The sequence below is a fragment of the Equus asinus genome, chromosome 6 (genome assembly GCF_041296235.1).
Source record: "Equus asinus isolate D_3611 breed Donkey chromosome 6, EquAss-T2T_v2, whole genome shotgun sequence".
NCBI lineage: Eukaryota > Metazoa > Chordata > Mammalia > Perissodactyla > Equidae > Equus > Equus asinus.
This window is the reverse complement of record NC_091795.1, coordinates 42,597,437-42,614,352: the sequence shown is the minus strand read 5'-3', so window position 1 is coordinate 42,614,352 and position 16,916 is coordinate 42,597,437. Positions and strand designations below refer to the sequence as shown.

At 35.4% G+C, this 16,916-nt stretch overlaps 1 protein-coding gene across 3 annotated transcripts in view; it reads left to right on the top strand.

Annotated features, from left to right (window-relative positions):
* The window catches only part of ZNF638 (zinc finger protein 638), a 137,492-nt gene that overhangs the window by 74,807 nt on the left and 45,769 nt on the right, over positions 1-16,916 (top strand). For all 3 annotated transcript variants that reach the window (XM_070511973.1, XM_014836673.3, XM_014836672.3), the window contains exons 2-6: positions 3,180-4,695; positions 9,067-9,128; positions 12,926-12,964; positions 13,917-14,209; positions 15,301-15,578. In XM_070511973.1, the coding sequence (XP_070368074.1) occupies positions 3,180-4,695; positions 9,067-9,128; positions 12,926-12,964; positions 13,917-14,209; positions 15,301-15,578 (2,188 nt within the window). The remainder of the gene's footprint in view (positions 1-3,179; positions 4,696-9,066; positions 9,129-12,925; positions 12,965-13,916; positions 14,210-15,300; positions 15,579-16,916) is intronic.

Below are 16,916 nucleotides of genomic sequence, written 5' to 3'. Positions count from 1 at the left end.
CCTGATTTTTTTTTAAGGCTCCTAAAAAAAATGCAAACAGGCCTCTGCTTATGGATAGTTGAAATTCCTTCATTAAGAAAAGGCCTTTTCATTCTTGTCTGCATGTATATTTTAGACTTTCTCTGAAAAACTGGTGTCTTTTCAGGACTGATATTCAGTGACTGCACACCGATACAGATCTGCCAGTTGTTAAAATGTGGAACTAATTCTGCCTTGATTAGTAATTAGCTGCTGCCCTAAGAGTGCACCTCCACTTTCCCCATTCTTCTAGTCCCTCCCTGAGCACTGCCCCACCACCATCTTGTGCTGTAGCAGCTAAAAATGTAAGGGGGTGGAGGAAGGAGGGGCTCAGGACCCTACTTGCACACAATAAAGCACATGGTACTGTTCTAATTGTTAATGGCTTGTGCTTTACCAATTACTAAATATTTCAGATATCACCCCGTTTTCTTCATATGCATGAAGAAAAACTCAAGTTGGTGAAGTACGAAATGAAAAAAAGTTTTTCGATAAACAGTAGGACATCTCAGAGCCTTTGTTATGCAGTAGGCATTGTGCCCCTCTAAAAAGGGTAACAAGTGCATCCATTTCAAGCTTTCTTGACCAGGGAACTGTTTTGTAGAAGACCTACAATCTTCCAGGACACTAGTTTCTGCAGAATGCAGTTTGTGAAGGGCTGCTGTCTTGCATTCTCTAAACGTATACTTATATCCATATAAGGCAGTTCCAGACACATAAGGAAATACATTGATAGGTTTTTGCCTTTAAAGAACTTAAAATGTAGATGCCTCCAATTGACAGTTGTTCCCAATTCCATGTGGTAATTAGATGACTGATTGAAATCTGTTCTTTTTTGGTTTTATTATGAGAGAGAAAGAATATTTGGAAGGGTTTGCGTTCCTGAAGTTGTGGAAGTCTGCACCAATTAAGAAAAATGATGCAGAAAGTTTGAGTAACTAGATGACAGACTGCTTACATCAGCAATGGTTATTTTTAAGGACTGGGTAAAGACAGAATTGTTCTTGGAAATATTTTTATTTTGTAGAGGTAGACACAGTTTCATATGACTTATGATCATTTAAAAAGACCTAGAGTTTGTTATAAATGAGCGTTATTTACAGAGAATTTGATTATCATTGTTCAGTGAACTTGTGTGTGCTGCTTGTATCTGGTGAATCAGAAGCCTATGTAATTTTTGTTGTATTTTTATGTCTCATTCTAATTTGAAAATTAATAATCCGTGTATGTTAATAATGAGGACTTTGGATGTGATCATTCAAATAGCTTAGCAAATATTTGAGGGTATTTTGAGTAGAAGTAGAGTTATATGCTTGGGATAAGACAGCAGTGAACACATGCATTTAATTGATGCTAGATTGTTGAAAAAGACCACACATGAATACAAAAATATGACAGTGAAAGATATGAGTCCCCGAATGGTACAAGCAATAATTAAGAAAGTTTGTTGGAAGACTCACTCTGGGCCTTGGTAGTCAAGAAGGCTTAATGGAGGCTGACCTTGAAGGATGAGTAAAATCAAATAAGTCAGGTCCAGGGCAAGGTGGTTTCATTTATTTGTTTTGATTGGAAGAGATGAAGGGAGGTGGGAAGAGAAGAACAGGAGCAAAACCTAGCTGGAATAAGTGCTTGGTTAAATTAGAAAGGTAGAGATTAGCTAGATGGTTGGATCTTAAACAAAGCTAAGAAGTAAAGGGAATGCGATACTCTTGGATTTTTGAACAGAGGAGTGATGTGGTAAAAATGTCCTTTGCAGAGATTAAATGTGGTGGCAGCATGTAAGATAGTTGGAAGGGAGAGTGTTAAGCAGATAAAGCCCACTTTTCAGCCAAATTAGCATTTCACTAACATTACGTATAAATAAAGAAAAAAATATATAGTAGAGTTATGGGTGAAATTGTAGCTTGAACCAGAAAGAAAGTAATGATCATCCAATAGAATGCATAGTGTGGGTTTTCATAGTATGCATAGATGCCTCAGGGCATCATGTTTCCCACCCTGCATTTCTATCAGGTATAAAAGTAGAGACCTGATAGAAAGCATAGGGGTAGTCTGTGTTTTGTTTCTTTTTTTTTAAACTGGATGAAGGAAGATGAGTTTTGCAGCTGCTGACCTTGGTCCTGAATGACAACTAAAGTAATATTTCTCTGAGAAGTGGTTTGGAATGAGTTATATTGCACTGATGGGCTGGGCAGCAGCCAATTTTAACTAATACAATGCCTGAAAACTGCAAGATAATCTTTCTCACGTCTATTAGTGGTTAAGAGCATGGATTGTGGGGCCAAATTACCTTAGGTGCAAACCTTGGCCCAGCCACTTATTATCTGTGTAAGTTATTTAACTTCTCTTTGCCTTAGTTTCCTCCTTTGTAAAACTGCACAAAGCTCAGGGGATTGTTGTGAGAATTAAATGAATCAATCCATGTAAAGCACTTAGAATAGTCACTGGCACATGGACGGTACTCTATAAAAGTTAATCATTGTTATTATCCATGTATGTTTGTCTGTACTCTCTCTGTAGAGGGAATCCAGGAGAAAGGTGACTGATTTTGTTATGTATTATTACATTGTGTGTTATGGTCAATTCCATGCTACTGCACACTCTTTTGTCAGGCTCTGTAGTCAAGTTATTGGTGACAAATTTTCATCTTAAATAACTTTGTAACAACGGAAACCTAAGCATAGTCTGATTGTCATATGGAATTTATTAGATGTGATTCCAAGGAAAATGTCTTGGAGAAATGTCTTGTAAAATTTTAGTCTTACAGTTCTTGTTTTCATTCTGTGTACATCTGATAACATACATAACATTTCTAAGTATTTTGATGCCTTCTATCTTTTTTCCAGTATTAAAACATGAATCCCCACTGTTTTTCAAGATTATATAAAAGGAGTTTAATTACTGCTCAGCACCTAGGACAGCACCCAGTGCGACACAGTATACCTGAACTCTGGCTTGGGTTTGGGGTTTGTGTTCTGGATTCGAGAAAGAAGAGAAAGTTTTTGGGAAAGTTTAAAATCCTCGTAAACATTTACTCTAAAAGTATATGAAATGCAGAATGGTTTCATGGCTTTTTTCAAAATGTTTTACACTGGCTGTAGAACCCACTTCATGAAGTAGTTTGAGTTAAAATGATCTAATATTTGTGTTTTAACTTTCAGCTTTGTGTTATTCTTGGAAAATTTCGCACCACTTGTGAATTCCTTGAACCTGGGCATTGCAAACCCACTTCTGTTGGGCCCATCTCCTTTGCACTTTGCTCAGATTAAGACTCAGTTGGCGCTTCAGCAGCTGAATGCCGTTGCCTCACATAGTTCAACAACACCTTATACTTTATTAAATCAGGCTTTCTTGAAAATAGCCATGTCGAGACCCAGGTTTAATCCACGAGGAAACTTTCCACTTCAGAGACCACGAGCACCTAACCCTTCTGGGATGAGGCCTCCAGGACCATTTATGAGGCCTGGATCTATGGGTCTTCCAAGATTTTACCCAGCAGGGAGAGCCCGTGGAATTCCACACAGATTTGCTGGCCATGAATCTTATCAGAACATGGGACCACAGAGAATGAATGTTCAGGTAACTCAACACCGAACTGATCCAAGATTGACCAAAGAAAAACTGGATTTTCATGAAGCACAACAAAAGAAGGGGAAGCCTCATGGTAGCCGGTGGGATGATGAGCCTCATATATCTGCATCAGTGGGAGTGAAACAGAGTTCTGTAACACAGGTTACAGACCAGAGTCCTAAAGTGCAGAGCCGCTATACAAAAGAGAGTGCCTCAAGTATCTTAGCAAGTTTTGGATTATCTAATGAAGACTTAGAAGAACTCAGTCGCTATCCTGATGAACAGCTAACTCCTGAAAATATGCCATTAATTTTGAGGGATATAAGAATGCGAAAAATGGGGCGTCGATTACCTAATTTACCTTCTCAGAGCAGAAATAAAGAAACGCTTGATAGTGAGGCAGTTTCGAGTAATGTGATTGATTATGGGCATGCAAGCAAATATGGCTACACAGAAGATCCCCTTGAAGTACGTATTTATGATCCTGAAATTCCAACTGATGAGGTCAAGAATGAATTTCGGTCACAGCAGAACATTTCTGCATCTGTTCCCACTCCAAATGTGATATGTAATTCTATGTTTCCTATTGAAGATGTGTTTCGACAGATGGACTTCCCCAATGAGTCCTCCAATAATCAGTCCTTTTTCCCAGTTGAGAGTGGAACCAAGATGTCAGGCTTACACATTTCAGGAGGACAGTCTGTCCTTGAACCTGTAAAATCTGCCAGCCAATCCATTAGCCAAACAGTTAACCAGACAATGAGTCAGTCTCTCATTCCTCCTTCTATGAACCAGCAACCTTTTTCATCAGAATTAATTTCAGCTGTAAACCAGCAAGAGCGGATCCCACGTGAGCCTGTGATTAATTCATCTAATGTACACAGATCAGGAGGAAATAAAAAGAATTACCAGTCAGAGGCTGACATGCCTATTCAGTCTCCTTTTGGGATTGTGAAAGCATCTTGGCTACCAAAGTTCTCACATGCTGATGCCCAGAAGATGAAGAGACTTCCAACTCCTTCTATGATGAATGATTATTATGCAGCATCTCCAAGAATATTTCCACATTTGTGTTCTCTGTGTAACGTAGAATGTAGTCATTTGAAGGTGAGTGTTTTTAAAGATCACTGTATAATGGTACTCAGCGCCCAAGTTTCCTCTAAATTCTCACATGTATGCTGGTGTTAACCAGGCATTCAGGAAATGGCAGAAATTAATTTCGATTGCAACATCAATGCTTAGTTGTAATCTCAGCAGCCCTGACCTAAGTACTGAATTGAGTGTTAGGTTTTCTGTATTCCTGTAACTAGGCACACCATATGGTTTGTCCATTTAGTTTGAACTTTTGATTTATTATGCCAGAAAATTTATGCAACATAAAATTTACATAACATGAACTATGTACTTATAAAACAGTGTCACATGAGTCACCTTTACTAAGTAAGAGAATCTGTTAGTATGAAAATATAAAAAGTTGGAATAAAACGTTTGTACTGCATACTTTTAATAAGAGACAGTATATTGTAGCCTTGAACATCTTATCTTGGGCTAAAAGACAGTTAATGTCAATTTAAATATTTTCTAACTCTATCTGGACTAGAATTTCTAGTGTTTCATTAGAAGGAGCTTCTTAAAATAACTTAATCCATAGCAAAATTATTTTGGGACCGGCCGTGAGCTCAGAATGAAGTGTCAAATGATAAAAAATTTAGAGAAAGAAATCTCTTAAAAGTAAAGAAGTGCTGGGTACCTTCACGGTTATTATGGTTAGAAGCAAATATTTTACAGAGGTGCCAGAGAGTAATGTAGAATATACTGTTTGATAGTAATCATTGGTGGATTTGAGTAGGACTTTCCGAGTATGTTTTATTTACTTATATGTTTGTAAACCACTGTTTCTTCTATTTCCTATTGTGATTTGTAGATTTATATTATAAATGGTCAGGAAGGAATGGACTTCCCATGGGAATAAACTTTGATTCAAGGCCTTAGCATTGGTTGTATACTTTGAATAGGCTTAAAAATCTATAGATGTTAATTTTCTTGTTTTTTCTCCTTCCAGTGCTGCCCTTGTATTGTTTTTCTATTATCTACTCACCAGGTTTCAGCCAACAAGAGTCTGATACCTAGACCTGATGCTTTTTCTTAAGGTTAACTCCAGCAAAGAAAAGCAGCAGTCTACCTCATTTTAGCCAGACTTGCTAAGTTCTAATAAAATAATAATTGCCTTACCATATCAAAGGGGATAGGAAAGTCTTGAAAAATCTCAGAATTTATAGCACTTAATCTGTAAGTATCCCTGGCCTAGGTACTGAGTTGATTGTTAGGCTCTGTGTGTTCCATTTATTTTGAACTTTCAATTAGTCATGATAAGTCCAGGAAAAATACCTTAAAATAAAGAACTTAAGTTTTAATTTTTATTCTGTAGAATAGAAAAGGTATACATTTATTCAGTAGGTATTTACTGATTACCAGTTTTGTACGTGACTGTAATAGGTGCTATGGCAGAAATGAAGAACTATATAAAATGTAAACATTATTCTTAAGTTTATACACTCTCACTGAGGAGAAAAATTACACACCTAAGGGATTAAAAAAAATTAGAGGGCAACAGATGGTTTGGTGATTATATTTAACTTGCTTGGGTCTGCTCTGGGGGAGAAATATTTAATATTTCTTAATTTCAGGCTTATATCAGTTTAGGCCAGCATTATCAATTTACCAACACCTGTTGTGTATGTAGCAGTATGTAATTAAAAAGAAGTATAAATGTACTTTCTGACATGAAAAGACTTCTGTAGCCTAGTTAGGTAAGACTAATTGAGTGACAGTGACTGACTTCACTAAGTCTGTCTGGACTAGAATGATCTGGGAGGGAAGACTTCGTAGAGTAGGTTGAAGATGGGTCTTGAATGAGGAGTCGACTTTAGATATTCCTGGGGAGGAGAGATGACGTTTCAGATGGGGACAGCAACAATAAGGACGAAGGGCTTTGAAAATCTAGCCTGGGGAGTTTAGACTTGAGGCGAGAGGCCTTGGGAAGCTAATTCTTGATATGTGAAGTGACATGTATTTATGAAGAAAATCTATTTTAGGGAGATACATCTGGCTGGCATGTGCAGGGTGAATAGGAATCAGAAGAGATAGGGTAGGGGACCTAATATGAGGGAGGCTTCCCTATTTATTCAGGTGTAAGATGGTGAAAGTTAACATAATATAAAAGTAAGAATTAGGAAAAGAAGTCATTTAGTGATCTTTAGATTTCGCAGAGATTGACTGCCATTTAAAACACACACACCTTTTAACAAACAGTGCAATGGACCTAACTGATGAATTCTTCACTACTGGATGACCAAATGATAGGGATTCATGAACATGGACTTAGATGGTACAACCTACCTCTCTTGTTTCTGTGATTTATCTTGCTGCCTTGTAAGTGTGCATATATATGACATTTTTAATATGTAGCCAACACGTGTAAATTACGAATTGCAAACATTTTCTTGCTAAGTAACATCTGACAGCGTGTTCCCCACCTCCCAGTCTTTAAAATTATAGCCTGAAGAAAGGCAACAGTAGAATGTGAAATGTATTTATTTTCTAAATTGGGCTTCAAAGTTAGAAGGGGAGCTGTCCTTGGTTTGGAAGCTATGTCTTTCTGACTGAAATAATTCAGTTCAAGAAAGTACTGACTGACGTAAAAGATTTTTGAGGTAGTTGGAGGATACAGAGTGAGCTCTGATATGGGTAGGTATTTTCACAGTTTGACCATGGGCCCACTTAAATCCACACTCCTTGCAACATCTTCTGCTTAGTAAGTAATTATCACTTTTTCTTTGGAGAGATAGTACTGCTTTTGGACCCTTATCTAATGTGGCTACCACTACTAGAGAGCCTAGAAATCGACATAGATGTATTTACTGAGCTTAAAGCAAGTAATCTCACTGAGTGACGTGGGCCTGTTAAAAGACAGGAGAGAGAGAGAGTGTGTGTGTGTGTCTGTAGAACTGAAGAGAATATGCCTAAAGTAGGGAAGACGTCAGCATTACCTGATAGTTGCTATATAGAATACATATTCAGTATTACCATATCTTCTTATTTTTTGAAGAAAAGCTGGAAATCTGGATCTGGGGTAACATTTCTGGATTTTTAAATGTTGGCAACTTATTCAAATAAAATACCTTACAGTCCAAATAAATCATACCCAACCCACCACCTGCCGATGTGTCTCTTTGATGTGAACAATGTCCAGTTAGTCTCAAAGACATGGGTTTATTAGTACTAGAGACTCTTAACTGCCAGTCTCTTCTAGCTTTCCATTTCTCTCACTGAGCAGGATATGCAAACATTTCTTTTTTGCAATCCACGGTCGGTTCCATGGCTTAATGAAATAGGTTAGGGTTTGTCATAACTTGTTGCTGAGTATTGCAAGTAGTATGCACTTATTTCCAGATAGTTCTTGACAAGGCAGATTCCAAAATTAGTGTCAACTATGGTTTTAACTGTGGAAATTTCTGATTCGTCTTTAGCAATGGCAGTCTAAAATGTTTTTGAAATGGAAATGAATAATGTTTTCCTCAAGGAAAGGTTTAAAATATGGAACTGTTTATTAAGTTTTCTGCCTATCCAAATGCTGGAGAAACAATAAAACATTGGGTAATATACGTGTTGCTTTTAACTAATTATTTTACTTGGGGGACTGCATCTTTGAAACCTGTATTGGCGGGTTTTGTTTTTTAAATCAGATGTATCTTCCAGGAGCCATTTATGAGTACAGAATGTAATTTTAGGACAGATTTGTAAATGAAGTAATGTATAAGAAAGCATTTTGTTCATTGTAAAGCTCTATATGTAAGGGATATTGTGTCTTTGAAATGGTGTTACTTACCCTTAAATCCTGAAAATAAATTAGATTTGATCAGCAACAGTTTTTCATATCTTTACTAATTTTATCCTTTGCCAGTATAGTGAGTACCTTGTTTGGAATGGTACTGGCCTAAGAGGTAGGATTTTTTGTTGTTAATGTTGTTAGCTTGAATTTTAGAGGTATAAGTCATTCAGACTCTATATTTGGAAGATTCCATTTCAGATATGATTTTATTTATAGAGTTTGGTGTTCTCTAGAGTGTTGTTTTTATATTTGAAATGAGTTCTTTCTGATCTGTGCTTTTATTTTCTTCCAAGTTTACATATATATTTGATTTCAAAATGAGTATCCGTCTGTATGATTTTTAAAATGTTTTCTATGCTGAAATGTTTTAAAATGGCATCACTGAGGTATGGTATTAATTGCCTTTTTTGGAGGCCTTTTATTTTGGTTTGTAAAAATTCTATTGAGCAGACAAGTGCTATTTATAACTAGATTTGTTTAATTTTTTTGAAAAAACTGTATGCTGTGTCACTTTAAAAAGTCTAATTAATTTCACTAGTCAACATGAGGAATATTCTAATTTCAGCACTTTTTTCCTTTTACAATAGGATTGGATTCAGCATCAAAATACATCTACTCATATTGAGAGCTGCCGACAGTTACGTCAACAGTAAGAATAATTTTTTCTTTTTATAGGTAGCAGATTTACAAAATAGTTAATGTTTAGGTATGACCGTTTAATACCTTTAGTGTGGTACTTTGGAGAAAAATGTTTTTAGAAAGGTATTGCCTATTTGAAATATTAATTTTATAGAAGTGTGTTTAATCGTTTTCCAAAAGCAGAGAATTAAATAGAATCCTTTCTTCTGACTCCTTTGTAATTTTAATCCCACTGGGTAAACTTTTAATATCATTGGTTCATTCCTTGCTGGCTTGCCTTCTTTGGTATGGTTTATCTATTTCAAAGCAGATAGTCTTCCCTTCTCTTATCTCCCCCCTTTCTCAAAGGGTAAATAACTAAAAACCACCCAAACCAAGCACCTCTGTTTAACTTCAGGTCTAAAGCTCTCCTCTGGCTTATATATCCTACTACATTCTTTGTTTTTTTAAGCTGCATTGTGTTTCTATACCTTAATCTATTTTATTCCTCCTCTACTGATGTATATTTTGGTTCTTATTCCTTTTCTTAAAGCTTATTATCTCTTCCCTCTTTTTGTCTTTGTTGGATCTTTCTGGATTATGACACAATAATAGGTGGTTAATTTGAGAAAAGATACAATGCATCAGAGTTTTAGTATTAAAAATAATAATAGCAATATGTTATTGTGTGCTGGGCATTATTCTAAGTGCTTTACATAATTTCTTTGCTCTTCAAAGCAACACTGTGAGATATACGTATAATGATTATTCGTGACTTTACCGGTGAGGAAACAGGCATAGAGGCAATTTCCCTACTACCACACAGCAAGCAATTGGCACAACTACTCTGTCTAGCTCATGGATCTTTGCTCCTTTTTCCCCTTTGTCCCCTCAACATTTTATTCTGAAAAATTTCTAAGGTGCAAAAAAGTTGAAAGAACAGTAAACATTCACATGTTCTTCATCTTTATTCACCAGTTACTAACATTTGCCACATATATTTTATTATATCTTTATATATACATTTTTTGAACTATTTGAAAATAAATTGCAGACATTATGACACTTCACTCCTCAATTCAACATTTATCTCCTAAGAATAAGGAAATCTTTCTACCTCGGTTATCTGTTAATAACCGCAATATAACACATTTAAGAAGATTAACAATAATTTCATAATGCCTTCTAATATATAGGCCAAATATTCTCACTTGTTTCCAAAATACCTTTTATAAATATCCCTGCTTACCCCCTACCCACAGCCCCAATCCAAGATTCAATCAAGATTCATGCATTGCAGGCTCTTTTAATCTAGAATAGCCCACTTTGTGCTTTTCTTTTTGAAGAGGATGTTTTCATGATGCTGACTTCTTTTGAAATATCCGGGAAGATTGTCTTGTAGAGTGTCCTACATTCTGTACTTTTCTGCTTGTTTCCTCATTAAATTCCGGTCAAACATTTGGTGACAGAATCTTTATAGATGATTGTATACTTATTGTATCACGTTGAAACACAGATAATGTGACTTGCTTAGGTTCTTGTTCTTAGCCGTTATGTTAGATTGCCTGGCTAAGAGGTATTAGGCTTCTGAAACACATTTTAAACTAGTTAGGCAATATACTGGCAGTCCAGACTCTACTTTCAGAATAGTGTACATGCTTTATCTGCCCTGGGCAGCAGAGACAAGAACATGTTTTCTAGCAGTCAATGTAGTGAAGATCTAAAACGTTATTACCAACTCTTGAATAATAGTTCACAAGCGCTTATGAATCCATAGACTGGAGAGCTCTGGAAACTTAAGAACTTCTATGTGTTGACAACTAGCTATATTTCCAGCATTGTACATATGAGAAAGCTAAGGCTTACTCAAGTAACTATCTTTCAGATACATGGTCCTTAAGTGGCAGCATCTACACTTTGACCCATCTTGCTTTGATCCCAAAGGTCTTGCTTTTAAACACTATATCATAAGACCAGAAATTTATCTTCTTAGATGGTACAGAGTAACGAAAGTTTTACAAAATGTAGGAGCAGATGAAACAGAATTATTCATGTTTGACAACTGTTGATGTTAGGTGATGGATGCATTGGATTAAGTTAACTTCTTTTGTCTTCGTAGTTTGTCACCTTATAGTTAGAAGATGCTCCAGGCATCATGATTGTTCTCAAAGCAAGAAGAAGGGGGCAAGAAGCAGGAAGAAATCTGACAGTGGTTTTGCACCTATTTCTCATTGGTCAGAACCTTCCATAGCCTAGCTATCTTCTAAGGAGGCTGGGAAAGAAATATTTAGTTTTTTTAGCCTTTGTAGTAGAGGCAGGTAAGGGAAAAGGGGGTTGAGAATTGCTGTTGAGTTAACCTGCTAACAATATCTGAGATATATAGCAACAAATAAAAACTACTTTACCTTTACAGTCATGTGTTGATTAACGATGGGGATGTGTTCTGAGAAAAGCGTTGTTAGGAAATTTTGTCATTGTGCATCATTGAGTGTACTTACGCAAACCTAGATGGTTTAGCCTACTATACACGTAGGCTATATCATACTAATCTTATGGGACCACCATTGTATGTGGTGTCCATTGTTGACTAGAACATCGTTAATGCAGTGCATGACTTGCAAAGGTTTTAACTTGACTTTATTTGCCTGCCAGGTGACTTGTTGAAAGAGTCTGCTTCCATTTTCTTACTTGGCTCTCCTCTTGGTTACTGAAATTGTATTCTTGAATATTGGTGATTTATTTATTTAATCACCATTTCCAGTTAACCTTTAGAGCCCAGATTCTCTAGAAAAGTTGAAGATGAAGATGTCTTTTTCTTAGGCTTCTATGATGTTACTGTTCATCCTACTTTTTCTTGGTTTCGTTGGTTTGTTTTTGTCTGCTTTGCTCTTAAGTGTTGATGTGCATAAGGTTCTGCCCTCAGCCCTCTTTTTTCTACAAACTCTGTTCTGCATAAGTCTTACTTTCACTACTATAGCTGTGGCTTCTGCATGCCTGATTTCTAAATATCTCAGTTCTCATCTTTCTTTAATCCAGATATTTATTTCCAATTGTTTTGAAAACATTCCTGTGTTCTCTCCACTTAGAAATGTTTATTGATTCCCCATTGCCTTTTACTTATGTGCAGCCTCCTTACTTGATTTCAAGGACCTTCGTAATTTGTCTCTGAGCTCCCCTTAAAGGTTTTCCCCCTCATAATTCCTTTTCGTTATTTGCATGCTGCAGACCAGTTCTTGAAATTGAACACAGGTTTTTCCTCTGATCCTTCTTTTATGTATTGCCACTGCATGAAACCTAACCTGATCTATGCTTATTGATAGACCTTTTTAAGGGCTACTTGAAAAGCTACCTGTTCTGTGAATTCTCCCCTGATTCCTCTAGCTAGATGTGTCTCTCTGAGGACCTCTTTGTACAATGTAAAGGGCACCATTCATGTAGTATTCTGTAGAATGGTTTCCCCTGGAGTTCTCCAAAGTGGGTGAACTCTCTTCCCTCTTTTAATACCTACCTAAGCTTGTGTCTTGTATCTCTCTGTACCTCTTAACACTTTTACATGTACTACCTGTTTTATTTAAATACATTTTGAAGTCTTTAAGGTATGGAGAATGTGTTTTTTTCCCTGAATTGCTTTACTTGCATAATAGCTTGATTATTTATTAATTAGACCCTCAAAATATTTTACTTCCAATAAAATTTTCATATTTTAATGTACTAATAAATCAATATGGAAACTTAGATTTTGAACAGTCCTCGTGATATAGGGAAAGATTCCTCGAGCCTTATAGTCCTATTTTAACTGTTCATTAATATTGTTTATTCTCAAAATAGGTATCCTGATTGGAATCCTGAGATCCTCCCATCAAGAAGGTAATTCTTTTTAGCAGTGATATTATTGGAACTTGGTTTTCTTTTAGAAGTAAACAAGTACTACTTTTTTTGAAGGTATTATTTTAAATTGAGTCCTGTTTTGACCATTTTTACCTTTAAACAGCAGGCAAATCCAACAGTCTCTTTGAGTCTTTTCTTTAATTACCCTGGCTTTAAATGTGATAGCTCCTCTCTGTGAACTTCGATTTTTTTTAGTCTTTTCTAAAAATACTTTATGCTTTTATCATTATTCTATGTTTGTGGGATCTTAAATTGTAAATGCCTTGAAAGCTGGGAATGGTTTCATTAAGCTTTGTAACCCTTAGGGAGTCCCTGTTCAATGTGTATATGCACAAGTACAGCACTCATCTTTTAGAAAAAAATTGTTGAAAAAGTTGTTAATGGGGGCTGGCCTGGTGGTGTAGTGGTTAAGGTCATGTGCTCTGCTTCAGCCGCCTGGAGTTCATGGGTTTGGATCCTGGGTGCGGACCTAACATACTGCTTATCAAGCCACGCTGTGCCAGTGTCCCCTGTACAAAGTGGAGGAAGATGGGCACAGATGTTAGCTCAGGGCCAATCTTCCTCACCAAAACAGAAAAAAGATGTTTATGTAAATCATGTCCTAAATTCTTTCTATAATTTAGTACTTTCAAAACTTAATTGGATATAATAGTGGTACAGGAAAAGCACAAGAAATTGATGATGACATTCTTCTATAAATTAGCAAAATAGAGGGATTAAAGCACATAGAGGGCTGATCATCTGTTCCAATTGTTTCTTATTTATCTACTGAATTGCATTATAACAAACAGGTTTTTGTTTTAAATCAATATATGGTGTCAGAGTTTGTTATTGTTAATAGCCTGTTTTTAAGAAGGTACTTTTGTCATTTAATATACTGTAAATTTACATTAAATTGCCGAATCTTGTGGGGTTTTTTCCGTATTTGTAGAAATGAAGGCAATAGAAAAGAAAATGAAACTCCAAGAAGACGCTCTCATTCCCCCAGCCCTAGACGTTCTAGGAGATCAAGCTCAAGTCACAGATTCCGTCGCTCTCGAAGCCCAATTCGTTACATATATAGACCAAGAAGTCGAAGCCCGAGAATTTGCCATCGTTTCGTTTCTAGATACAGATCCCGATCCCGTTCACCATATCGAGTGAGAAATCCATTTAGAGGTAGTCCAAAGTACTATCGATCCGTCAGCCCTGAGAGGACATCAAGGAGATCAGTGAGATCATCAGGTACACTTATGGTTGTGGATAATAAAATCTACTTATTTTGGCCAAGCTTTTTAGTTTGAATTTTTTTATTTCAATATTTCTAGTAAATTAACTTATATACTACTGTCAAGATTTAACATAAGTTGACATTTTGAGCTATTTGTCTCAGCTCTTTTTAAACCTTTAAGGTTCTTAAGAAATGAAATATTTTATTAAATTTTAGAGTTGCTGTATGAAATCTAACCCACATCTCAGCCTAGTCTATTCTTCTTCCGTTTATTAACTAGCAGAAGAAATGTGGGAGGATAGATCTGTCCACCCCAAATTTAAAAACCAGGGATATACAAACATCTTAATTTGCCTTAATAATTGATTATAGACTTTTCTTCCATGAGTTAATTTAAAACTTTTTGGAAACTATTCATATTTTCAACCTATGTCTTAATATTGGTTTAGTGACCCAAGAATAGTTTGCATATATAATATATATATTTTGTCTGAGATCTTTTCAGAGGTCTGCAAGGTCTTCTGTTTTCCAGCTACATGTCTGTGTGAAGCCTAATTTTATTTATATATTTCAACCAAAATAATGTGTCCAGCAGATTGGATGCAGAAGCAGATATGAGAATTCATGTGTCTTTTATGCCCAACATTAAAGTGTTTGGGAAAATGTATAATGGTGCTACTCATCTAACTAATTCTTTTTGTTTTGAAAATAATACATTATTTATGTTAACAAAGTATATTATTTAAATGTATTAAATATTTTTAAATTTTTATTTTAATTTCTTGTATAGTAAACATTGGTAAATTTGACAAAAGCTCTTTGGAGTCCTTAATTTTTAAGAGTCTAAAGAGATACTGAACCAAGAGTTTGAGGACCACTGGTATAATAGAAGCTCACTAAATAAAGGAACTTCATCTAGAAGCCTTTTGAGGGAAGAATTAAAGACTAAGCACTTTTTTGTTTGTATTTGCTCCCTATTTGGCCTAACAGTGGCTCTGTGTGATAAATATTTGGGCAGTTAAGAGATTTTTTTATATAATGTGATGAGATGATTCTTACCTTAAGTTCTTTTCAGTTGAAGTTGTATTTATGTCCTTTTTCCTAGATAGAAAAAAAGCATTAGAAGATGTAGTACAGCGATCTGGCCTTGCATCAGAATTCAATAAGCAGAAACATCTTGAAGCAGTTGATAAAGGACACTCACCAGCACAAAAGCTTAAAACTGGCAGTGGATCAAAGCCGTCAGTTAAACCTACAAGCTCTACAAAGAGTGATTCAAACTTAGGAGGACATTCTACTCGTTACAAATCAAAGAATCCTGAAGATGACACCTTACCAGAATGTAAACAAGTGTCTGATAAAGCTGTTTCTCTCCAGCGTAAGGTCAGTAGTTCTTTAATTTGTTAGTGCAAATGTGTACATCCATTTGTTGTGATGACAAAGAAAAAACAAAGTTGTCTAAATTTTTTATTTTCATATTTCTAAAAGTTTGAAATCGTGACTTGTTAAATTATGTTGATATATGGAATATTGTATTGTTTTTTCTTATGAATGTAATAAAAGTCTAATAATTCGAAATCTTGTAGCTTACAGATCCTAGAGGTTTGGTATTTGATATATCAAAAGTGAGAACATTTTGATGGTTTGCTGTTTTTGTCTGGCCTCACAAGCAGATTGTTGTGATTAGTCTTGCTATCTGATTGGGGAAGTGAATGTAATCACCAGCAGCATTAATGAGCTTTTATAATCTTTGTTAAATAAGCTATAAAAGTAGTGAGTCTCTACTGAGAATTGATCATTTTTAATCTGTTGTATACTTTTTGCAGTACAGTTCAGAAGTGAGATTCTCTGTTGCTGAGTGCAGAACAGTCTGTTTTCTGGGTACTGATTTATCAGTGTTTTGACTGTAACCTTTTAGTTACAGTGCTAAGCTATTATTTTATTGTATTTGTTAAACTACTGTTATAATAAATAATGTATGAGGCATCCTGAGAATATCAGAGTAACTCCTAATAGGTCCAGATTATTAAATGTTTAATGTATTAACTGACATTTACTAATATACTATGTAACTAATGTAATAATATATACTATACTATATACTAATATAACTGTAGTATATTAACAAGTCTTCAGGTATTTAGGTGCACATTGGTCTTTAACATTGTGTAAATACTTTCAACAACTAATACCCTGCTCCAAAGAGCTTATATTTAGAAGGATAATCTTAAAATAATCAACCTATAGTTACAGAATTTTCAAGAGCATTTGAAAGAAATGTTGAGTACAGGGAAGATTTTGAAGAGGCTGAATTAGTCTGTAACATTGTTTTCATTTTGTTTCAAGACTTCTAGATGGTGGCAGTGGAACTTTTCGAAAGTTTTTTTTAAAATTTTTAACATAGGTGGTAAATTTGGTATTATAGTGTATTCAAATTGTATATATTATATATGAATCTTTTAAGGTATTACACCTATTTAGGTATTTTCACTTATAAGAATGAGGAGTAAACAAAGCTGTAATTGCTGCTTCACTAGTGCTGGGCCATGCAAATTCATATAGAAAAATATTCTTTAATAGTTTTGGACCATTCCATAGGTCTTATTTGTTACAAAAAACTTCTAAACAGAAAAGAGCATTTGTGATTGGTTACCTGTAAACTCTGACCACTGATGAGTTTGAGTGGTAAAATATAAAACACATTTCTTACCACCTTTCTTT